Here is a 26,753-nt window from a genome sequence, read left to right on the forward strand (position 1 = left end):
TAATTTAATTAAAGTTCCTCCCTCAATAGGCAATGAGATCTATAAGGGCAGACCTCATCTGTCTTTTTATTACTTTTTCTCCAACACCTAGCACAATGCCTGACATAAAGTAGACAATAAATTAGTTGGATGAGTGAATGTACTAATTTAATTAATTCCTTTGGCTGAGCTAACCTCTGGAATCTTGATCATCATCACAAGTATAATTCTGTCCCTATCACCGCTTCCCACCTCTGTGACAGCTGAGGTGTACACATAACCTTGGGTCATAGAGGGCTTTCATTTTAATCAACAACACACCACCCTGCGCTTTGGTAACTGGTAATAGGTAAAGGTTTCAATGCTAAATTGTACATGGGCAGGTGGAGAAAACTCTTGGGCCATCTGTCAAATCACAAAGACCTTCTCACTGATACCTTAAGCTCAAGGACTAGGTAATTTTAAAGTCACCAGTAGTTGGATTTTCTAGATGTCTTAATAAAGAAGACCAGAAACCAGAAAGAAAGAAATGTTTCTTAACCTAAAGATCTAAATTTATACTTGGTCTCCATATGTGAGAAAATGTCCATTATATTAGGTAAGGTGACTGAAAAAGCCAAAGTTGTAGAGCATGATACGACAGATGGGGATTTACTACTAACCTCTCTTTAAAAGGTGTATGGGCTCAAGGTTCCGCTAACCTAGAAGGTTCTTCCCCCAGGGTTCACAGAAGTGCCTCAGGGAAGCCCATTCAAAATGAAGTGCATAATTGTGTGTGGATGTGTATCACTTGGGAGAAGAGAGTCCACAGTTTTCAGATTCCCAAGGCAGCTTGTGACCAAAAATAAAAGGGATCAAAACCACAGATCCAGTCACTTTGAAGCAGCCGTAGTTCAGATCAGCACTTAACTGTCCCGATAACTGAAGGTCAATTTTCTAAAACAACAAACTAAACTCCAACAACAGGCTAATAGCTGAGCTTCTAGCTTGTTGACCTTCTGTTCCTTAAGTAAAGGGTTTTTAATTAAACAAACAAACATTAGGGACTGTTAGAGTCCTCTGTGGGGTGTTAACACATTGAAAGAGAACATTTTTTGTTGCTGTTTCCAGGCCCCCACTGTTTGTTTACCTGTGTTTCACTAAAGGACCTGCTTCCTTGAGGAACTCTGGTTATTCTCTTTATAGGAAACTATTGCAACATGCCCTCTTCTTTCCTATATCAGGTCATGAACTGCTAAGAGGTCAGGGAGCATATCATACATATCATAAGATCACTTCCCTTCTGTACCTACAACAGTGTTCAGCATGTAGAAGGCATACAAGAAATTTTGATTAAAACCTGTGTTTTGGCTATTTCCTCCACTGCTCTAACTAAAAAGCAAATTCAACCTCTCATCTCTTTATTATAATACAAATGCAATATAGCATACATTATTTCAATGCAGTTTTCGAGTAAAACTAGAACTAGATTATGCTCACAAGAGTCATCCCACTTGGTGTGCAGTGCATTTCAGTTCAATTCAGCAAGCACCTACTGTGTGCCAGGCAGTGGTCCAGATAACAAAGATTTTAGCAGGTGCAATAAAGATCAAGATATGGCTTTTCTACCCAGAAGGAATTTATGTTATAGTCAAAAAGACAATCATGTATTCACTCAATTTAATGTGGTAAATGTTATAAAACTAGCATGAGCAAAATGCTATGGGGATACAGTAGAAGTTATGATTTTTTTCCTACCCAGGAGAAGCTTGAGAAGGCTTCAAAGAGCAGGTGACTTCTGAACTGAGCCTTGAAAGATTAGAGGGAGTTTATTACGTGGTAAAGAACCCAATGCAAGAAGGCACAGAGCCATGTAAAAGGAGATTGAACCCATGATCCTCTCTCTGTTCCTCAAATCTAGTTCTCTTTCAGGATGTCCTATTTCAGTGAATGACAAGAACGTCTACTCAGCCATGTTATTCAGATACTTGGAAGACACCTTTAACCACCGGTTACAAGAAATTCCTTACCAGTCCTGCTATTTTTGCTTCCTATATATCTCTGGGACATCTTTCCGTATTTGCTACCACCGTTGTCCAAGCCATCATCTCTTACCTGGATTACTGCACTGGCCTCCTAAATGGACTCCTTGCCTCCACTTTTGTTCCCTTCCATTCCATTTTCCACAAACCAATGAGAATGACCTTTTCAAAATTTTGGTTCTGTTCACATGACCTCTCCCTGCCTAAAAGCTTCATTTATTTCCCACTGTTTGTGAGATAAAGAATGAACTTTAGTCTAGATGCAGACTAAGAAAAGAGTTTTCTAATTAAAACTGAAATTGAATTAAAGCCACATTAATACCAAGTTACCCAGTTCAAATTGACTTGTTTACCTAAAAAGTGGACTCTCAGACTTAGTCAGTTGCTACAAACCAAAAACAATGTTAACTCACAGGAATAAGATGTTTACAGCATTTGTTTCATACACAATGATGAAAATGGAGACTTTTTTTTGGTTATAAGTCAGTTCTTGCTCAGAGATGTCAGTAAGTGGATTTCTATACTATCTTAATGTGCAACCATAAACTTAAAAAGCAACCGTGACATTTAGAACATGCTTTAAAAGTTTCTACAGAAAAATGCCAGCTTTCCAAGTATATGCAATGCATTTTTTCATCTTCTCTATAGTGAATTAAATAATTGGTACACAAATGTGGCCTCTGATGTGAAAAAACTGTGGGTCACCCCCTCACACATCTATCACCTAATTTAATTTGAAATCAAAACCATATAACTTTGATAAATAACTTTCCTAATTTAAAGGAGGGAGTATGAAATGAACCTCAGTTTTGAAAGTCTTAAATTGAAAAATTTAAACAAAAGGAGGCTTTAGAACATTACTTGTTTGTACCCAAAATCCAAAAATTTTCCAATTTAGCCTTAAAAATGCTGATGGGGAAGCTAAAGCTCCAAATAACTTGTTGTAATATTTCTGTGTATCACGAGAAAACAGGGGAGCAGCTAAAAAACGAAGTAGTAACTATTTAAAATAACAAAGTTAACAACCAGTTGTGAAGGGGCTAGCAGAAGGAGCACTGACTTTTCTAACTACTGGGATTTGGATGTGATGGAACAAAATCACTAAACTTGAAGATTAGTTGTAAATAAGCACCCAGTTGTAAATAAGCAGAGCTGTAGCTTGAATAACTGTTCACTTTGCTAAATGACTGTATCCACTTTATTATCAACTCTCCTTGATGTAGGCATTAAATCCAATTTTGAGCATCACAGCAGTCTACTTCCATTTTCATTACCGATGTCAAGCAGAACTTTCTCATTTTTAAAGTATCACTCTTTCTAGCATAAATTTAGAACAGCAAAAGGAGTTACCAAGACAGTACTGCATTAGGATTTAGTAACTTTAGCTAAAAAGGCACCTTCAGGGAGTTCGATAAGATGCAAAGACATGTCTAATAAATTCTACTGATGGTTCTGACTTTTAAAATGAGGGAAAATGCTAGTGTAATTTTAGGCTTGAAACTTTAAGACATTCTTTCACATAGGAGTAAGTTTAACCTTGGGCATAGCTTCAAAGAGCTAGGTGGAGCTCCCTGATTCTTATCCCACTGAAGGGCCTTCAAGATGAGGCTCAGGATTTTTAAAGGAAAAAAAATGTAGAACAGAGAAATAAGATGGAAGCTAAAGATCTTAAAGATCTAGCTCCTTTTGCTACAGAAGGGGATTTCCAAGTTTTGTACCAGCTATAAAATTCTGATGATTCCCAAAGTCCCTGCAGAGTGTTCTAAAGTAGGAAGGCCAAAGAGAGCAAGTTTTTCTAAAGAAAGTGTTTGTGTTCCCAAAAGAAGAAAAGGACACTAATTTTATAAGTAAATAAAAACAAATTTTTATCAAAGTGTTTATCTTCAGTGTTCCTCGTATTAACAGGGCTTATTCCCAATGATATTACATTACTGATGTCATTTGTAGACAAACAAACAAAAAGCACCCAATTAAGAGAAAGTTATTTTTATTACTGAATGGTTTAGAAAGGAAATCAACACTTGCTACATAGTTGGAAGGCACCTAACATATTCTATAAATTACACATTTCCTCAATTAAAAGATTCTGGTGCAAATACAATCAGCCAAAGGGCAATGTGAGGAAGACAAAGTCAAATTATGAAACTCTTTTTCTCTCCAGACTGGACCTGAAGGCCTCTTTTCAAGAGAGATCACTCCACACATTTGAACACAGGAGACTGAGGAAATCATGAGTACTGCTCAGGACTGCAGTAATAATAATAATAATCACAGAAACATAAATAACAATAGCAGCTACCATCTACTGAGTTGTTACTACATGCCAGGCACAGTGCTTAAATGCTTTCTGTGGATTACTTTATTTCAGTCTTATCACAATCCTATGAGCTAAGTAGTTAATACCCCCATTTTACAGATAAGAAAATTGGGACACAGGAAGGTTACATGACTCACTTTAACTTCAAACCCAGGTCTTCTGTCTGTAAGGGTGAAGCTCTTTACCACTACACTATACACTGTTTTCTTATAACTATTTATTGTACTAAAATTTCATTCTTTTTGTGAAGTTAGTATACTGTCAATTCCTCTTTTTCTGCTCTAGAGCTGTTACGAAAAATAGATCAGTTAATACGCAGTTAACTAGACAAACTGTAAATATAAAATATTTACAGAGAAAAAAGAGATGTGTTAGTCGATCAATGTAGAAACGTTCACTTCTTTATTCTGGTTTCTAAAACACATACATATATACTGTATAGGCAGATCTGTTTAGAAATAATTTATATTTGCCCATGAATTCCCGACTATTTAAAAAAATATCCTATTGCATTGTTTTGTGTATTGGCAAAACTGAAGTTAAATAAAATATGAAAAATATTCTATTCTATTAAATACTCTATTAAACAAAAAGAGTTGAGAATTAACTGAGTCTTATATGTTCTTTTAATATGTAAAAATTCATGGTATATTACAACAAATCAATTATCACTAGTTCAGTGAAAAGTCACTTTACTATCGGTGTGTCACTTTACCATCTTCCCCATAAAACACTATAGGAAACAATAATCCCCTAGAAAGTATTTTATATTTCACTTGATACAAAAGGAGAGAGAAAACTGAGGGAGGAGCCCAAATTGCAAAACGATGTGAAAACAACTCTTTATTCAGAGCCACTAGACCTTATAAAGCAGTTCTGCCCCTGGCTTTATCACTAACTCTGCTTCGTGACCATGTCACTAACTTAATTTCTGTGGGTTTGCTTTCTCCATCTGTAAAATCAGCGAGTTGAACAAGAGGATCTCTTATGATGTTTCAGTTCTATAAGTCTATGATTCTGAGCCAAAGGACTACTATTGATTGTTTTCTTGAATACTACAGGGTGAGTCACAATTTTCAGTGAAAGAACTATTCACTATCTTGGGCACAGGTATGGAAACTTCTAGCTGAGGACAAATTTCTGCCATAAGGTTAAAGATTAACAGGAAACAGACATTTTATCCAAATACACTCAGTGTTCTATAGCCCAATAGATCTGCTCATTAAGCAATATAGTTTTCATTCATTCTGTCCGCATTTTACATGTTACTCTCCCAGCTAAGCATAATCTGTCTGTATTTTTTTTAACATCTTTATTGGAGTATAATTGCTTTACAATGGTGTGTTAGTTTCTGCTTTATAACAAAGTGAATCAGCTATACATATACATATATCCCCATGTCTCCTCCCTCTTGCGTCTCCCTCCCACCCTCCCTATCCCACTCCTCTAGGTGGTCACAAAGCACCGAGCTGATCTCCCTGTGCTATGCGGCTGCTTCCCACTAGCTATCTATTTTACATTTGGTAGTGTATATATGCCCATACAACTCTCTCACTTTGTCCCAGTTTACCCTTCCCCCTCCCCGTGTCTGTATTATAATCACTACCCAAAGAGAAATCACATGTACGTTTGAAAACCAAAATGTTAAGTTTGCAAAGGAAGGGCATAATTTTGTGTTTCAGGTCCTCGCTGTTTGCCAACATGCAGTGAACCAACTGTCACCAACATGTGAGATCTACCTTACCAAGTTGCATTAGGAAGTGAGGAAAATTATCAAGATCTGTGCCATGCTATAAGAGATAGCAGTGGGCCAGCAATCTAGCACCTAGCACCTAACCTAGTCAGTCAAAGGTAAAGATAAAGATAAGCAAACTAATACTTGTAGAATGATGACTACTGGGTACTAGGATCTATAAAGGATGCTATCACATAAGCTCTATTTCACTAATGAGGACATTCAGACTGAGAGATTAATTTGGCCAAAGTCGCACAGCTAGTAAATGATCAGGCCAGGATTTAAACAGGTCTTCAGACTTTCAGGCCACTCCTTTTAGTATTACACAGTGCTAAAGTAAGATGATTATTCAAATGGTAACACAGCTACAGTGATTGAACCCTTAACTGTTTAAGCAGTGTACAGAACAGAATGTACCCGTTAGGACCCAGGAGTGTACTTGAGAAGCTCTGCAATGGAATAGAAAGAGACACAAATGTCATTCTAAGATAACACCCTCCAGAAGAATGTAAATTATTTACAACCCAGTCTGTCTACTTAAGGGCAATTCAGAAAGCTCTGGGCAAGTAAATAATTCCACTTTTAGCACACTTTAAGACTTAAAGTCATACATATAATCAACAGGCAATGTGAATCATAGTGGAGGGCAAGTAAATGATCTTTCAGCTGTAACAAGACAAAGAGATGCTTTTAAAAAAACTGCCTTTTGGTGGAATAATTACCACAGTTCGTCTATGATTGGTATAAGTGCACATCCAGGTATGCATATATAAATGTACCAGCTTCCAGCAAATATAAAAATAAGTATTATCTGGCTCACTATATGAACATCTATTGAGTTAAAAAACAACTTACCTTAGATGAGACTATTCTATTATCACAAAATTTTTGTGCAATGTATGCTTCTGTTTCTGAAACTGGATGATTGCCAACAAATACTGTGCGTGTACCAACTCGTTTCTCTTCTCCAGCACACTGACCAAGAGAAAGAGGAAAAGTCAGTTTTTCATCACATTTCTCCATGCTTCTACCAAGCTCAGAATTCTTGTCTTAACATGTTTGGCTATTGTCTAGAGAGAGAGAGTAGTAGGGGGAGAGGAGAAAACCTTGTTAGGAAATTCAAACTCCACTAAGCTCTTAGTTGCTGACTTAGTGAAGATTATTAGTAAAAGTTTTGTTTGAGCCAACTGCTCTGAGGCCAACATTGCAATTCTAAATGTTTAAATTGAAGTAAGTATCCTAGAGAAACAGTATTTTTACTGCCAGTCATTTTTCTTTCATCCACAGAGTCTCAACCATCACTATCCCAGCAACATACTAACTTAGGAAAGGTCAGATTGGGAATATTTATTTTATTATACAACAACTATTGAGGACAACCTTTGTCAATTTCCTTACTAGACAGCAGAATGCTCTAAACACAAAATAATTGCTTATAAATACACAGGAATATACTGAATAGAATGGCTGCCTCTATGAATGGAATGATCAACTATTTCTACAAAGAAAAGTTGTAATTCTTTGGCTTTACAAAGAAAGACATTCTTTTGTGATCTCTCAGAGCCTACTGTCAAAAAGTCCCATTTCACACAATACAGCTCTAATGCCCCTTTTATATTTTTAAAAAAGAGGTTCATTGAATCTAGAAGTCGCAAGGTTGAGCTCCATTTTTACCTCACCCTTTTATTTCACTGAGGCTTCACTGTTTTCTTATCTTAAATCAGGATAATATACCTTCTTATATAAATCTGGGATAGTCTCTTTTGATGGTACTATTTTATCATGTTTGAGACAACCATTTTTTTAAGTAAAAGGAAGTATGATAAAAACCAATATCCACTTATATATTTCCATTATTTTTTTAAAAAAAGATAATTATAATTTCCAACCTAAAATGTTTTAAAGTATGTAGCCACAAAGATTTCCCTTCAATGATCTATTTAAAGGTCAAAGATACAACTACTCTCTACTCCCAAAATAATCATTTTAAGCAAGACTACTTAGAGGTTGCAAAGTTCTCCAAATGACTATGTTTGGATGTATTCCAGTCTGAATTTTTGTACCTCACATAGATATAGGGAAAATAATTTTTCAGATTAAAAGAACAAGAATTACCCTAAAATACAGATAAGACCTCTTGCCTCATCATTTTCATTTTAAGCTTATTAAATAATTATTTAGTGGGGTATTGCCTCCAAAATCCATAGGGAATCAATGGAAAAGTAACTGAGATAAATTGAAGTAGGAGAGATTTAGCCTGTATATAAAGGATAACTTCTGGAAATCCACCCTGGCATGTGCTAAGGGAGCATTCAATCTATGGCAATCTGGAAAAAGTCAGTAAGTTATCAATGCTGGACAACTTAGCTATTTACCTCCCTGCCCCAAGACAGGGCATTAGAACAACTGATTGTACCAGGTCCTTTGCATGCTAAGGGTCAGTGATTAACAGGTAAATTTTCAAACAGTTCCTGGAAACCAGTAAACAATACCTTTACCAGAATGGTAACTATATACATTTTGATTCAGGGACTGACTTTGTTTGCAACTGTAATATACATGGTCTGACGCAGCTTACTGATAAGAGCACTAAATTTTCCATGATATCTTTTTTGCAAAAAGTAAACTGAAAGTGAATACACCTGCTTAAAAGTATACTTTATTCTGCTTCCCCTACCCTAGCTTTCTGTTGCAAGTTACGGTCCCAATGTAGTCTCTACAACAGACCTGAACCTATTATGTACCAATTTGAAGTACAGAAATTGTCAAGTCCATACACACACTACAATTTAAATCCTTTAATTTAATATTCACATGGTTGTTTAGTTTTCCACACAAGCAAGAAGTGGCTATAGAGTAAATAAGGAAGAGCTACCTTTCATGCCAGTTCTCAGATCATTCAACAAATGAAAACAGGGAAGAGGAAAAGAGGTAGATCAGTGAAGCAGGATGTTTCCTGCACTGCCAATATAGATTGTTCTCCTCAGTTAACAGTGGCCACTTAAAACCAAACTGAACTAGCACTTCCCCAATTCTGAATTGTCTTCAACTTTCTTCTGTGGCAGATAACAACATTCCAAAGAACAAAAGGAAGGAACAAGCATAAAGCAATTTTTCAGGCACATGATATTTTTATGAATTCCGTGCATTTGCATAGCATTTACAGTTTTACTAAGACCTTCCCCCATATATTATCTCTGATCTCTTTCAAGTAAGGCTTAAGTGACCTCTATCTCCATTAAATTGGAGAAAATGGATTGAAATTGCTGTGCAGGTTTGGCGAGGGGGAGAGGGGGATGGGAGATCTCAGCAGTGATCATTGTTAGATGTGGAAATAGGAACCCAAGAGAAGTTGTAAAATGTCCACTCCTGAGGATTTTTCAAAAAAGGGCAAAGTCTCCTCAGCTCAGGTGGGTTTGGGTTTGGAGCTGTCTGAGGACTGGGGGTGGGGTGGGGTGAAATAGATGACTTTTCAATGCCTGTTTTGGCCTAAAAATCTGATGAACCCGCAATTTCTGGTAGCATTTACTGCAACCGTATAACGTTCCTTGGTTCACATAAAAATGGCAAAGCTGAACACGTGTAAATTCACCGTAATTTTTCACTTGCTGCCGATGTAGAGTGTTAAAACAGTGGTTTTAGTTCCTGTGATTTTGAATAATATAGGTGCCTTAGCCAAGGGAGAGGAACTCCAAGTTCGAATTATTAAAAAAAAAAATTCCCACTTGGATGGCACACAGTGTAGTCTGGAGTGGGAGTGTATGATTCCTGCCACCTCATAATGAATTTTAATTCATTAGGAGTCCATCCTGTGTTGAAGTGCTTCCCATGCAAATGTTCTTAGGAACAGCATTTATTAAAACTGAAATGTGCTAGCAACAATTCTATTTTAATGATACAGCATACACTACAATTAAAAGGGTGGAAAAATATTTAAAAGTGTATTTACAGTATATGAATTAACAGAGAAATCAATTTAATTTTCTTCTTCATGATAAAAATCACCCTTTTGTACTCTTGAATTATACCTCCATACTATAAACTGAATATTGTTTTTTTAAAAAAGTAATTTATACCAAAACATAGTCTCTCAATAAAAACCAGAGTAAAATGGTACTGTTATTCAACTAGTACCATCTTTTTTTTCTTAATTTACTTTACTGAAGTATAGTTGATTTACAATGTTGTGTTAATTTCTGCTGTACAGCAAAGTGATTCAGTTATGCATATATATACATTCTTTTTCATATTCTTTTCCATTATGGCTTATCAGAGGATATTGAATATAGTTCCCTGTACTATACAGTAGGACCTTGTTTATCCATTCTGTATATAACAGTTTGCATCTGCTAATCTGAGGCAATATATTTTTCGAGAAACTTTCTAAGAAGTAGTTTATTTACACAAGAGTCATAGCATAGATTTGATAACTCATTAAGTTATTTAGGAACCATTTATGGATAGTTTGCTAGGTCCAATGGGAAATAAAATCGTCGATGATGTCAGCTAACATTTACTGAGAACTGATTTTGTGTTCTAAGTGGTTAATACGCAGTATCTCAAGACATCCTTACAGCTACCCTATGAGGTAGATACTCTTATTATACCCATGCCCCAGATAACAGCAAAGAAAAAAATAAACAGCAGCCAAAGTGGAAGCACAGAGAGTTTTTGCAGCTTGCCCAGCATCACATTTCATAAGTGGTACAGTAGTCAGGACAATAAGGATTTTACAGTATTATAAGGAAAATGTATTACACATAAAAACATTTAAATAGAAAGTAAAAGCTTCTATGCATCATAAGAATTAAACAGAATGGTCAACTAGTACCATCTTAAAATCCTATGCCTTCGCTAGTCATAAACAAAGAAAGCTGCTGGAATTATAATTCATTTCTTGATGGCCTATAGACTAGTGACTCAAAAAGAACTGAGGGAAAATTGAGACCTTAATACAAGACTGTCATTATGAAAGCTGGCACAGGTTCTGAAACGGAGCTCACCTCTCCATCCATTCCAGGTGTTGGCAGACTTAAATTTATCACTTAGTCATAGATCAGTGGTTCTTAAGTCTGGTCACACGTTGTCTTTAAACATGAGACCAATGGCTGGGTCTTTTATTTAGTATTTAATTTAATTTTTCTCAAAGCTCCCCAGGTGACAATTCTAATTTGTAGCCAGGGCTGAGAATGACTGCTACAGAACCTCTCTCTTTGAATTAATGATTGACCTTAACTAACATCCTACAAGTTTTTAGTACACCAGCCACAATCCTACACTTTTTAATTAAAGTAGTTTAAATAATTGGCTTTTCAAAGGATAAAAAAATACAAATAACCATCAAATAGCAACCCCTCTGACCATTTTAAGCTGCTCACAAAATGAGATTCTCCTTCAGTACTCATTTTGCATGTGGCTAATACCCATCAATTATTCAGATCAATGATAATGAAAATTACAGGCCCTGAAAACATGCAAAGCTACTCGGGTTACAGCAAATAATCATCGATGTCATCTCCAACAATCACAGCATTACTTTTATTAATCATCAGACTGCTCTTTGTGAGTGACTAAAGCAAGTAAGAGGACAGCTCTCCTTATCGGTGGGTTCCACATCTGTGGATTCAAGCAACTTCAGATTGAAAATATTTTGGGGGTGGGGGGAGATCCAGAAATTCCAAAAAGCAAAACTTGAATTTGTCGTGCACCTAAAAACTACTTACATAGCATTTACATTATACTAGGTATTATAAGTAATCTAGAGATGATTTAAAGTATATGGAGGATATGCATAGGTTATATGCAAATACTATGCTGTTTTATAGGACTCAAACATCTGCAGAGGGTCCTGAAATCAATCCCCTGCAGATACTGAGGGACGACTATATTTGCTCAAAAATGAACAAAAAATCCTTATTAATAATCTGAACACTTGGCAATGATTTAAAACTGTTCTCCACATCCCAGCCCCAAAGCTATTTTCTTCTCTGAAGCACTAGTATTTTTGAACATTATAATCAGTCTTTAAAAGGCCAAAAGAACTCAAAATTGAAAGAAAGAGCATTTCATCAAAATTTCAGCATTTCTGTACTAAGGTTGGAAGGCGGGGTGCAGAGAGGAGAGCACTACAGTGCCAGGCAACATTTCTGGTGTATTAAGCTTCCTGGTTAAAATTGCCATAATGTATTCAGTGGTCAAATTGCTGAGGTTTCTAAGCCCATCCCATTATAACAAGCCAAGAAGAATAATCTTCATGTGTAATTTACAGTCATAACTCTAAAACGAGTCTTAAAAACTGTACTTTTCTGATTTTGCTTTTCCTGCATCTTCTTTAGTGATTAAGCTGTCTCTCCTTTACTAGAGGTAGTGAAGCAAGACCGAGCCAGGGCATTTTGTCTTCTTGCCTTTAAAGCTTAATTATGGTTATATTAACCGAAACTCTCAAACACCTGATCAAAACACAACTGAATATCCAAAGTACATCCCTAGACACGAAGATAGTCTCTAGGCAGGCATTACCCGATGGCAGCACATTTAATTGAATAGAAACTCCTATAGGAAATGGATATGAAGCACCACAAAAAACACCTAAATCAGCAAGCACAATGCTGAGGAAAAAGCAGTGACCGTGAGGACCTAGATAAGAACAATGCCATGTCTGGAAGCTCAGAGTGAGGCTATCATTATCTAAATGTGATCCACTGAGCAGTTTAATTTCACCAGGAACAATCCATTCTAAGTGTTCCCACTGTGATCCCCCTCCCCACCATGCCGTCACCCCCAAGGACCTCAGGGCTACAGAAATGTGGCTCTAAAGAAGAAATGCAGCTTTCTCACAGGATGGCTAATAGAGAGTAGACAGATCAAAAATGCTGTAAGAATTTAGTGATTCAAGAGTCTAACAGGAATTATTTTTTTAAATGATTCAGAGATTCTTCCATTTATAGAAAGTAATCTCAGACTCTCAAAATTCAGGCTGGGGCTCAGGAACTCCACTTTCCTTGGTAAAAGTATCTCTCCTAAGGCAAACTTAACTCGAGATGAACTGAACACGTCTAAAAGGCCTCAGAAGTTACTTTTCACTTTCACTACCCATATCTACACACCACCTTGCATTCCCAACACTTACCAGACTTTAAAAATCTAAATAGGGAGATACATAACTTCTAAGGATAGGAGCAACAGTGAGGCTGACTGACATGCCAGCCACGCATTCACCACAGCCCTCAGGAAATGGATAAAAATACACATGCAAATAGAAAGCAAGTATAAAGAAGGCCCCAGGACCTCAAAGCCCAACCTGGCTGAAAAAAAGAACAGAATAAAATACAGATCACAAACCTCAGAGGCAGGAGGGAAAGATGGGACCCTCTCCATACTGACACATGAAAATTTGCTCACACAATGGCAGCAAAATCACAGACAGAACGCTGCAGATTCTCACGCTACTTGTACCAACCCCTGTGATTCTTGTAAAGTTTCCCAGAATTTGGGAAGACAGCCAGTTGGGGCTGGCAAGTTTGTGTACGTCCAAGGGAAGTGCTAGAAGACTTGGTCTGCTCCTTTAAGACTTTGAAGCAGCACTCTGGTGGCCTGGCCACTATTATTAAGCCATTTGACATCTTTTTTGTTACTCTCCTCCAAAGACCTGATTTGCCTTTGTAACTTTTGATTTTGAAGTATCATCATTTTAAAACATTAGTATCTTATACCACACAGAATTTTCTCCTCATCTTGTAAATTGTTTTCTGACCCATGCCTATAATAAATGGACCAATGTAAGATGTGAGGCTAAAAATCAAACTTTTAAGGAAAGTTCAATTGAACTTTTACTTCTAAGCAGGTAAACAGTATAACAGGAAGAGGTATAATCTAGGTGCTCACTGTCATACACTAACCCCCTCTCCCCCGCCCCGTAAGAGATTATCGGTCATAGCATACACTGAAGCTTCAAAAATGTGTACCGAATGTATATAAGACCTAAGCAGATGGTTTTTGTGGTAAAATCCCTTAGGGCTGGAAGATTTTCCTACTTTTTAGAGATCTCATAGGTAGGAAAATTTTATCTCACCAGCAAACAGTAATACCTAACAATGGCAAGGGAAAGAACCACTGGCTATTAGGGTGAAAAATGTCTTTTTCAATATAAGAGACAAATTCTCAGCCAAAAATCTTTCTAGGTCATCAGAGAAGGATTTTTATTACAGTATAAGAAGAGATAAACTCTGGCTAGAAGAAAAAATATATTGTAAAAGAGGTGTCTGATGTCCTGAACAGAGTTTTATCTCCCATTTTAGTGATAGCACCGTTATTACAAAAGTGACAATAAGTTTCCTAGAAAGGTCTAGCAGTTCAAATACATGCTGGAGCATGTCCAGTGAAGCCAATGAATCCAATTTTTCCCCCCTGGAATTGTTAAACATCACACAGAAAGCAAACTAGCTAGAAAAAAATGTCCAAGTTATGATTAGTTTAAATAGCACATCCAGGCTACACCTGTTTTTTTTTAAATATCCCCAACAAAAGAGGTAGGTAAAAAACAAGTTTCCATTGTGGAACATGGCTGAGTTGAATAAGCAAAGAAAACAAGGGGGAGGGGCCTCACAAAAGGTAGCCACTTCTTCAGTGAAACATTTCTACCCTTCCGTTCAACCACATCGTGGCCAACTTCTTGGCTCAAATTACTATGTCCTAAAGAAAAGTCTGTTCTTGAAAAAGGCATCCTCCCTATAGGTGAAGGCTTTTAGGGCAAGGTTTGGAGGGAACAGGAGAAGCAATAAAGACATGACCCTGGGAAATACTATTGATACCTATATTTTCTTCAATGTGAGACCCGGGGAACCTCAATTTCCTTAACAGTAAAAAAACAGAAAAGGTCAAGTAACTTAAAAGACTGCTTACAGCAGGATTAACAAAACACCCAGAGATCACTTCAAAGGACGTGAAAGACTATTCATTCAGGTGAAAAAAGGATGGCGCTTGCTGACAGTAACCAACTACGTGAATATTAAAACTCCAGGAATTGGGCTAGCACAGAACCAGGCAGTGGCCTCACATAATTCAAGTGTACGCGTTTTATTTAAAGCAAGAAAGTTTCCGGCTCTACAGAAGAGGCGTACCCAATTCTGATGCTGCTCTTATCCAGGGGCCAGGCTGAGTTATGGCCCACTGACAGAGAGCACTTGGTGTTGAAAACACCGTTCATGAAGAGGACCAGGGTTGGCCAGGAAGGCTGACGGGTGGTGTGTCTGGAAGCAAGTGAGGGCCACTCAAAGAGTCCCCTGAAGGCTGTTGTCCATAACATATGCCATTAGGCCTTTGGAACTGATGATCTGACACCATGTGAGTAAAATTAGGAATTCATTTCTCCCTTTGTGGCAGAGCACATGGTCATTTGGGAGCTGTACTGGAATTATTTACATTGTTTCGAAATCACCCTACTTTCCCCCCAAGGCTTTGGATTCCAAGCTGGTGTACACTATAAACACTGGGTGCTGCTATAAACTTAACAGGTGATCTGTTTGTAATTATCCCTGAAACATGCTTAAAAGAAACATTAAAAATGAGCAATATGTTTGAAGTATAATGTATAACCTTCAGAACACTGAGCACAGAAAGAAGAGCACATGAAATAGATATTAAATAATGGCTTGTATGTAAGTAAAATTGGTTTGGTTTGCAAAATTTTAATATTTGGCCTTTGAGTACTGCCAACTAGGAATGCCACACAAAGATGGACTAACAAGGACTTCCCTGGTGGTCCAGTGGTTAAGACTCTGCACTTCCACTGCAGGGGGCACGGGCTCCATCCCCGGTGGGGGAACTAAGATCCCATGTAAAAAGATGGACTAAAAAGAATATCAGAATACTCCATTCACTGCTTCACACACTGCATTACATGGAACAAGTTAACAATGAGGTTCCTTAGAGAAGTGGGGAAGGCTGCTCCTTACCCCTCCTGCTGGCTGTTCACAACAAATATTCATGTAACAAATGCTCTAAGAAGTCTTGTAGTAAAGAAACCTCTTTATCTTTGTGTAAGTCAGCATCTCCCATAGAACTCTTTTTTTCAACCCAAGGAAGATCCAGTGACATCAGGTTCTGTAAAACATGGTTGGGCAATGCTACTCTGATATATTTCTTACCTCACCACAATCAGCTATAGTGGCAAAGCATTTAAGGGTATAAGGTGAGATAATTGTTAAATTTGTGACAATTTCTCTCCCTGTATGCCAAAAATAGATAAGGAAAATTAAGTGTTTGGCCATGATCCCAGGTGTGTGCTTTTGCTTCTAAGCCTTAATTATGAGAAGCAAGAAACTAGGAGATCTTGGTTCTAATTGCCTTCTACTGCAGATTGGTCTGTGTGTGTATTGGGGGAAGTCCCAGAATTGGTTTCTTCATAGGTAACTTGAGGAGAGCTTGACTAAATTATCTGATCTGAGAAGCTGCAGGGGAATTGGGGGCCAGATCTTCTTCTAGCAATAAAATTTGAAATGTGGTTTTGGTTGCTGTATCATTCGCCACCTGTTTCAGCCTGGACCAAAAAACAAAAAACAAACAAAAAAAGAACCCCCCCAATACAAACAAACAAAACCAAACAAACAACAAAAAACCCCCAAAAAACCAACTGTTCAAGGGTCAGAGAGAGATTACCTGTTTGAGGATAAAGAATAATTTATAAATCAATACACATGAGAAGATAATATATTCAGGATGAAATTTATTTATAGGCTTCAAAGTAGACAAGAAGGGAGAAATAAAAGAAACATTATGAAAAATTACAAAGACCAGGGAAAGGCTTCAGGGTGCTAATTTTGGTACACTAGAAAGTACATTGGCTCTTTGGAACTTTAAGGATGCCCATTTAAAGCACCACAGTGTCAATTTATTTAATGGTAACGTTTAGATGTGAGAAAATGAATGCCTTCTCAAATGTGCCTGTTACCCAAGGGAAACAGTTTATTCCTCTGATAAAATAGAATGAAATTTATGTCCCGGCACCCAAGGTACAAACAACTTCAAGTTAAAACAGGTTAGGATTAACTGCCACAAGTGTAATTTAAAAAAATAATGAACCACTTAGAATTACAAATTTTAGTTGTACAAAAGGTTTTTGATATAAAATGAAACACACGCAGTGATTTAAAACCACTTGAAAGAATTTTTATTAAAGCAGACACATTCAAAATGTATGACTTCTCAAAAACAAACACTATTCACACTAAGGTCATACCACCCCCAAACCAAACAATTTTTTTTGTTTTGTTTTTTACCAAATAGGACAAACAATAGTTTGAGATTCTATTCAAGTATATGATTGAAAATAGCAATGGGATATTTCCAAAACACACATAGGGGGTATCTAGAACAATTATAAGAATTTACAGCCAACATTAAAATTACCTGGCAAGCTCTGAACAGGAAAAATGCTTTCAGCTAAATCATGAAACAGCATAGCAGTTGTAGCATTAAGCGACTGAGTCAGTGGAACACAAGCTGATTAGTCATGACCAGTACTGGATAATTAAATGTTCGCCAAGACTCAATTCTCCTGATTGCAATGCATTTCACTCTACTTCATGTTATTATTAAAGGCATGTGTGTATGCAAATGTGTTAATGTGTTTCTGAGTCCATTCTTACTCTACTTTGTGAACTCAGATATGATATAAAACTTTCTAAATGTTGACAATCAGAAAATAATCACAGCATTAGTTAAGGGTAGAAAAATGGCAGAAACTGAAAGAATGGAGATGGCCCTCAAAGGCTGGAAATTAAAGTGCACTTGCGTTTTTAAGCATTATTAATGAGGGACAATTATGGTGGACTGATGACTATGGATGGGCGGGAATAATCTGAGTATTCCAAGATATTCTGCTTACATCCCTGTTTGGTTCTGAGCCATTTGCTATAGTCTCTGCCCAAGGCCAAAAGCAAGCAGGTACATCTACTCCCTGGGAGGAGGCGCTAAACTTTAAAAAAAAAAAAGGAAAACGAAAAGGCAAAGGAGAAAAGTACAAATGTGTCAAACTGAAAGAAAATTAGCTGTGATGAGAACATTCTGCTATAAGACTGCACGTGGCTTCCTCATCATTCTCAATACAACTCTCAAAAGACACCTCCAAAGAAGAACTTTTAAGTAACACATATATTCTAGAAGGAAGAAATTTCTTTAAATGTCAGATTAGTCCTTTAGACCTCATCTTCGATCCTAAAGAATGATGGCAAGAGGAAAAGGTGGGATTCTCCTAATAGTTGCAAGCCTTTCTTAGAAGGCAATGTACCAGAATGATGCTGGACACAGATTTTATGGATTTAGAATCCAATTCAGTCCAGTGTGCCTTTGAGCTTCACTACAATTTTTCATAATGTTGAGCATCAATGTGACGAGGTATCAAAGAACGAGATGTTCACTGCAAATAAGGGGTGGTTCACTCATGCATTTTAAAGATGAACTCCTTCTCAGATGGCTAGGCTTTAAAACAGACACGGAAAATAAAAAGTATTGATGAGGATGTAAAGAAAACGAAATCCTCGTACTGGTAGGAATGCAAAATAGCACAGCCTTGGCGGAAAACATTTTGGTGGTTTACTAGAAAACTAAGCAAATAATTACTATACGAGCCAGCAATTTTGTTCCTACTTATACACCCAAAAGAACTGGAAACCAGTGTTGAAACAAAAACTTGTGCATTAATGTTCATAGCAGCATTATTTACATAGCCAAAATGAGGAAATAACCCAAATGTCCAACAACTGATAAATGGGTAAACAAAATGGAATACTGCAGAATATTACTCAGCCATAAAAAGGAATGAAGTACTGATACATGCTACAACATAGGTGAACCTCAAAACATTATGTTAAATGAGAAGCTAGACACAAAAGGTCACATACTGTAGGATTTCATTTATATGAAATATTCAGAATAGGTAAATCTATTAAAATAAAAAGGAGATTGGTGGTTGCCAGGAGCTGGGGAGAGGGTGGAGATGGGGAGTAACTACTTAACAGGTATGGAGCTTCCTTTTGGAGTGATGAAAATGTTACGGACCACGACAGAGTTGACGGTTTCACACCATGTGAATGTACTAAATGCCACTGAATCATTCACTTTAACATGGTTAATTCTGTTATGCAAACTTCACCTCAAAAAAAAAAAGTTAACACGCTTACTTTGTAGCAGGTCACAAGGCTTAATATGATATTTATTAAGTCCCTACTATGTGCAAGACACTGGAGATAGAGTGATGAATAAATAGAAACAGTCCTTGCCTTCATGGAGTGTACAGTGTAGCGAGGGAGACAAGACATTAATCAAGTACTTATACAAATCAGCTAAGTGCCAAGAATGAGGGCCGTGTAGTATTCTGAGAGCTGACCCAGCCATGACCACACAACAACCACATACAGCACAAGCTTGCTGATATTGCTCCTCTAGTCCCTGCTTTAATAAGTTTCCCCCTGACATTTAAACCTGAAAACTAAAATCCTTCCTCTGACCTGCAAGGTCTTGCACAGTCAGGTTTTTTCCTCCCACTTCTCCAACCTCTCCTGAGGTCTCTCCTCCTTGCTTACTCTGTTACAGCCCATTGGTCCTCTTTCCTTCCCAGGTGAGCTCCAGGTGCCTTCCTGCCCCTGGGCTTTTACTCCATTGCTTCCCTCCACTAGAATACTCTTCCCTCTTCTCTTTACCTTCTGGTAACGACCCTTCAGATCTCTCAACTGTCCCTTCCTCACTAAAGGCTTCCCGATGGCAACTCAAATCAAGAGAGACCAATAACCCGTTATCCGAAATCTGTGTCTGCTACAGGGAATTTACAATGAGCAAAGCAAAGCAAGAAATCTCAATTCAACTTTTCGAAAAGCCATTAACTCCAAGTCTCTGGAAAATTCTCCTCAAACATTCCTGTCAACATTTAACCAAAGAAATCCTTTATGAGTTCCCTGACTTTGCATAAAGTGAATTTTTTAACCTTCTGATTAGCTGCAGTAAAAACAAGGCAGTTATTGTAACAATAAGAACCTTGTATAGTCTACTGACACTAACTCATTAAACATAATTTAATGCGACTGGTTATTGTGATGCCTTGTTAATTGATTTATATACACTTCAGACCATTTTATCCTGAGCAGTATTCAGATTAATCATTTCCCGTTGATTAAATAGTTGATTGAAAAATGGTGGTTATGGTCATTTCTATTAAATAAAAAAACTCAGGCATCAGTCCAGGAATATAATCCTCAACGTAATATTGTTTCTGTGAAGAAAATCAGGTGAGATTTATATTACTTTGACTTCCATGAATATAACCTGCTATAGCGTACAAGGACAAGTTGAAAAGGTTTTCAGGAAGGCCCATCACCCAGCTAGTGTGCACTACGGAAAGAGGCTAGGAACAAGGCAAACACAATTCAAATCAGCCAGCCACGTGCTGTTCTCTTCTCAAGTCTACCTCATTTAATAATCATAAAGTGGGGCAAGGCATTTTGTATAGCACTGATTTCTCTGCAAGCAGAGCAGAGGAATATCACCGACCTATAGAAAGTTCCACACAAAAAAGACTCTGCTAGGGAATTCCCTGGCTGTCCAGTGGTTAGAACTTAGTGATTTCACTGCTGTGGGCCCGGGTTCAATCCCTGGTCGGGGAACTAAGATCCCGCAAGCCGTACAGTGCGGCCAAAAAAAAAAGGCTCTGCTAAAGCTGTCAAAGGACATTTAAACAATATAACATTATCCCTGTGCTTTCTGGAAGTGAAAATAAATGGCATTTAAAAAATAACATCTCGGGGGCTTCCCTGGTGGCGCAGTGGTTGAGAATCTGCCTGCTAATGCAGGGGACACGGGTTCGAGCCCTGGTCTGGGAGGATCCCACATGCCGTGGAGCAACTGGGCCCGTGAACCACAACTGCTGAGCCTGCGCGTCTGGAGCCTGTGCTCCGCAACAAGAGAGGCCGCGATAGTGAGAGGCCCGCGCACCGCGATGAAGAGTGGCCCCCACTTGCCGCAGCTAGAGAAAGCCCTAGCACAGAAACGAAGACCCAACATAGCAATCAATCAATCAATAAATCTTTAAAAAACAAAATAACATCTCAATGATTAACAGATACTATTTATTTGTACACACACTTGACATAACAGTAACGACACTTGCACAAAGTGTTTACTAACAAATGAGTAAAACGATAGCATGTAATCAGCACCACTATTTCTTGGATCATAGCTTCCAGTCTTAAAGAGCACTATGGGGAAATCAACACAAAATTGAGATAACCCACTCCAAGTGGAAAATGAGACTCATTTTTTCCTCCCTGGTAGTTTTCACCCACACCACTAAATGTTTATAAATTCGAAATGCCAGTTCATGACTTAAGTCTAATCCCTACTAAGATCAAGTAGTTGTTTGGTCACAGCAAACACCTCCTGCTCCGAGAGACCCTCCCAAAGGGTGGGGTGTGTTAGGGAAGGAGGGCTGTAGGTTGAAATGGCTGTCGGTACAATGGGCTGGGGAAGAAAGTGATTTGTTCAAACGCAACTCCAAATTAGAAGAATTAAACTCAACGTTCAAGAGCAGCACAGCTGTAAGGAAAATCTCTCCTTTCATCAATATTCAAAAAACATGCAAGAGAATTTTCTCCCTTCAGTTTTTGTTATTCCTACGCTGAGACTACAGTAAAGCTTTTGTAGAAAAACAACTCAAATACATAACAAGTGGTATATTTCAATCACAAAAATTGCCACTTACCAAAATTTTTAGCTTCCCTGATAGTAGAAAAGGCAAAAAAATTTTTAATGAGGTTTAAAAATATTTTATACACAGACCATTTTGCAATGGAGCTGACAAATAATGGAACCCAGTAAGACGATTTTTTTTTTTTTAAAGTGCTGATTTCTCTAGGGAATATCCTTCTTTCCTCCTAGTTCCCCTAGCTAACTATGTTCCTGGGACTGGGAAATCTCAGGTTATAACTCAAAGAAGAGGAGCCCATGGCTCACCAGGCCCCCACATATCTTGCCTTGTCCAGGGTGCATGAGCAGGTTTTAAGCTCCATACCCTCTACCTGCCCTCCAAGGTTATCAATCTTGCCCTTGCCACCCTGCCAGCCAACAACTCTCCCCGCCTTCTTTCACTATTTCACCTTTTGCCATTGTGGGAGACCATCAGTTGGCAAGCAGGGGCAGACTGGAGTAAAGCTCAATCACTTAGCTCCTTTTTCCTGTAATCCACCTCTCACTGACCTCTGAGCTAGGGCTGCACCCCAGTTCCTGAGATACAATCTCAAGGATTGACAGAAAGAACACAAGTAGGACATAAGTGAAAGAAGCACAGAAATACATTTGCAGCACACTGCTAAGTAAACAGAAGGAGGAAGGAAGAATAGGGGTTGCTGAAATGCAGAGGCTGACTAGGGCCAGGTAGAATTAGTTAGTCTAGGAAGAGTTCCAGATTAACACATGTCCAAGCCTTGGGTAATTTTGGCCTCTTCTAATCCAGAATATGATCCAAATCATTAAAAAAACCTACTGTGTATGTCACATGTGCCATGCTCCAAAGCTAGAATTTGGATACAATGACAAAAGAGAATTTTATTTTCAGTTATACACTGTGCTTGGTTTCAGGGCTTCTCTAACGCAGACTGACCTCGTCTACACATTCTAACTGCACTTTCTACTACTAGTCCCCCCCCGCAAGAAGGCTCTGCTCTCAGCAAACTGGTATCCCTCCTCATTTTCTCTCTAAGTATCCCAGTTTATCCCCAACTGCTGCTCTCCTGGACTGGAATTATCTGCATGAATCTCCTTGAAAAGTAAACTGAAGGTTCAACTATGCCACATTCAGCAACCTAATCTAAGAGACCCTGTAACGTATGAAGGGCTGTAGATACATAAAACTGACAAACCTTTACAAATTGACTTTCCCCTCAAGGTGATTAGCCAGTGATTCTTGGAGCTCCGAGTCTCATTCACTTAGTATACATTTGGGACTTGCTTCCTCAATAAAGATAAGCAACACCCCAGTGTATGTTATAAGCAGATGAAGAATTCTATAGCTGGATAGATGGAAGGATGGATGGATGGATGGATGGATGGATGGAGTAACGGAAAGATTATGGACAAACAGCTATGGCACACTCATCTGATTAAACCAGCATGGCTCCAAAATCAGAGTATCACTTACAGCCATTTGAGATTACCAAGGATCACTAAGTGATGACCTGAGATGAGAATAAAGTTTGATCAAGGCTAGTGTCTCAAAGTTTAACTGTATTATAAATATCTTCTAATGGGTATATTGTTGATGCTCAAAAATCAGAGGCACTCTGACATTTGCCATTCTAATGGCCTTCTTTCAGACACCCTGGCAATTACCAGGTTGTTTCAAAGTGGTCATACATAGATAGCCTCAACCACCAGAGGGCAGACAGCAGAAGCAAGAAAAACTACAATCCTGCAGCCTGTGGACCAAAAACCACAGTTACAGAAAGATAGAGAAGATGAAAAGGCAGAGGGCTATGTACCAGATGAAGGAACAAGAAAAAACCCCAGAAAAACAACTAAATGAAGTGGAGATAGGCAACCTTCCAGAAAAAGAATTCAGAATAATGATAGGGAAGATGATCCAGGACCTCGGAATAAGAATGGAGGCAAAGATTGAGAAGATGCAAGAAATGATTAACAAAGACCTAGAAGAGTTAAAGAACAAACAAACAGAGATGACCAATACAATAACTGAAATGAAAACTACACTAGAAGGAATCAATAGCAGAATAACTGAGGCAGAAGAACGGATAAGTGACCTGGAAGACAGAATGGTGGAATTCACTGCTGCGGAACAGAATAAAGAAAAAAGAATGAAAAGAAATGAAGACAGCCTAAGAGACCTCTGGGACAACATTAAACGCAACAACATTCGCATTATAGGGGTCCCAGAAGGAGAAGAGAGAGAGAAAGGACCAGAGAAAATATTTGAAGAGATTATAGTCGAAAACTTCCCTAACATGGGAAAGGAAATCGCCACCCAAGTCCAGGAAGCGCAGAGAGTCCCATACAGAATAAACCCAAGGAGAAACACGCCGAGACACATAGTAATCAAAGTGGCAAAAATTAAAGACAAAGAAAAACTATTGAAAGAAACAAGGGAAAAACGACAAATAACATACAAGGGAACTCCCATAAGGTTAAGAGCTGATTTCTCAGCAGAAACTCTGCAAGCCAGAAGGGAGTGGCATGATATACTTAAAGTGATGAAAGGGAAGAACCTACAACCAAGATTACTCTACCCGGCAAGGATCTCATTTAGATTTGATGGAGAAATCAAAAGCTTTACAGACAAGCAAAAGCTAAGAGAAGTCAGCACCACCAAACCAGCTCTACAACAAATGCTAAAGGAACTTCTCTAAGTGGGAAACACAAGAGAAGAAAAGGACCTACAAAAACAAACCCAAAACAATTAAGAAAATGGTCATAGGAACATACATATCGATAATTACCTTAAACGTGAATGGATTAAATGCCCCAACCAAAAGACATAGACTGGCTGAATGGATACAAAAACAAGACCCATATATATGCTGTCTACAAGAGACCCACTTTAGACCTAGGGACACATACAGGCTGAAAGTGAGGGGATGGAAAAAGATATTCCATGCAAATGGAAATCAAAAGAAAGCTGGAGTAGCTATACTCATATCAGATAAAATAGACTTTAAAATAAAGAATGTTACAAGAGACAAGGAAGGACACTACATAATGATCCAGGGATCAATCCAAGAAGAAGATATAACAATTATAAATATATATGCACCCAACATAGGAGCACCTCAATACATAAGGCAACTGCTAACAGCTATAAAAGAGGAAATCGACAGTAACACAATAATAGTGGGGGACTTTAACACCTCACTTACACCAATGGACAGATCATCCAAAATGAAAATAAATAAGGAAACACAAGCTTTAAATGACACAATAGACCAGATAGATTTAATTGATATATATAGGGCATTCCATCCAAAAACAGCAGATTACACGTTCTTCTCAAGTGCGCAAGGAACATTCTCCAGGATAGATCACATCTTGGGTCACAAATCAAGCCTCAGTAAATTTAAGAAAATTGAAATCATATCAAGCATCTTTTCTGACCACAACGCTATGAGATTAGAAATGAATTACAGGGAAAAAAACGTAAAAAAGACAAACACATGGAGGCTAAACAATACGTTACTAAATAACCAAGAGATCACTGAAGAAATCAAAGAGGAAATAAAAAAATACCTAGAGACAAATGACAATGAAAACACGACGACCCAAAACCTATGGGATGCAGCAAAAGCGGTTCTAAGAGGGAAGTTTATAGCTATACAAGCCTACCTCAAGAAACAAGAAAAATCTCAAGTAAACAATCTAACCTTACACCTAAAGAAACTAGAGAAAGAAGAACAAACAAAACCCAAAGTTAGCAGAAGGAAAGAAATCATAAAGATCAGAGCAGAAATAAATGAAATAGAAACAAAGAAAACAATAGCAAAGATCAATAAAACTAAAAGTTGGTTCTTTGAGAAGATAAACAAAATTGATAAGCCATTAGCCAGACTCATCAAGAAAAAGAGGGAGAGGACTCAAATCAATAAAATCAGAAATGAAAAAGGAGAAGTTACAACAGACACCACAGAAATACAAAGCATCCTAAGAGACTACTACAAGCAACTTTATGCCAATAAAATGGACAACCTGGAAGAAATGGACAAATTCTTAGAAAGGTATAACCTTCCAAGACTGAACCAGGAAGAAACAGAAAATATGAACAGACCAATCACAAGTAATGAAATTGAAAGTGTGATTAAAAATCTTCCAACAAACAAAAGTCCAGGACCAGATGGCTTCACAGGTGAATTCTATCAAACATTTAGAGAAGAGCTAACACCTATCCTTCTCAAACTCTTCCAAAAAATTGCAGAGGAAGGAACACTCCCAAATTCATTCTATGAGGCCACCATCACCCTGATACCAAAACCAGACAAAGACACTACAAAACAAGAAAATTACAGACCAATATCACTGATGAATATAGATGCAAAAATCCTCAACAAAATACTAGCAAACAGAATCCAACAACACATTAAAAGGATCATACACCACGATCAAGTGGGATTTATCCCAGGGATGCAAGGATTCTTTAGTATACGCAAATCAATCAATGTGATACACCATATTAACAAATTGAAGAATAAAAACCATATGATCATCTCAATAGATGCAGAAAAAGCTTTTGACAAAATTCAACACCCATTTATGATAAAAACTCTCCAGAAAGTGGGCATAGAGGGAACCTACCTCAACATAATAAAGGCCATATATGACAAACCCACAGCAAACATCATTCTCAATGGTGAAAAACTGAAAGCATTTCCTCTAAGATCAGGAACGAGACAAGGATGTCCACTCTCACCACTATTATTCAACATAGTTCTGGAAGTCCTAGCCACGGCAATCAGAGAAGAAAAAGAAATAAAAGGAATACAAATTGGAAAAGAAGAAGTAAAACTGTCACTGTTTGCGGATGACATGATACTATACATAGAGAATCCTAAAACTGCCGCCAGAAAACTGCTAGAGCTAATTAATGAATATGGTAAAGTTGCAGGATACAAAATTAATGCACAGAAATCTCTTGCATTCCTATACACTAATGATGAAA

The 26,753-nt window shown here is 37.8% G+C and overlaps 1 protein-coding gene across 11 annotated transcripts in view; it reads right to left on the bottom strand.

The window, feature by feature from the left end:
- Positions 1-26,753, bottom strand: part of ATP11C (ATPase phospholipid transporting 11C (ATP11C blood group)) — a 172,983-nt gene that overhangs the window by 87,634 nt on the left and 58,596 nt on the right. For 8 of the 11 annotated variants that reach the window (XM_082445251.1, XM_082445248.1, XM_082445243.1 and 5 more), the window contains one exon: positions 6,908-7,027. The exons of 2 other annotated variants lie outside the window; for them this stretch is intronic. In XM_082445251.1, coding sequence (XP_082301377.1) covers positions 6,908-7,027 — 120 coding nt within the window. Of the gene's footprint in view, positions 1-6,907; positions 7,028-13,393; positions 23,445-26,753 lie in introns of those variants that run through there. One more of the 11 variants, XM_082445250.1, reaches the window with a different exon arrangement.

The sequence above is a fragment of the Balaenoptera physalus genome, assembly GCF_965194825.1.
Source record: "Balaenoptera physalus genome assembly, chromosome: X".
Classification (NCBI taxonomy): Eukaryota; Metazoa; Chordata; class Mammalia; order Artiodactyla; family Balaenopteridae; genus Balaenoptera; species Balaenoptera physalus.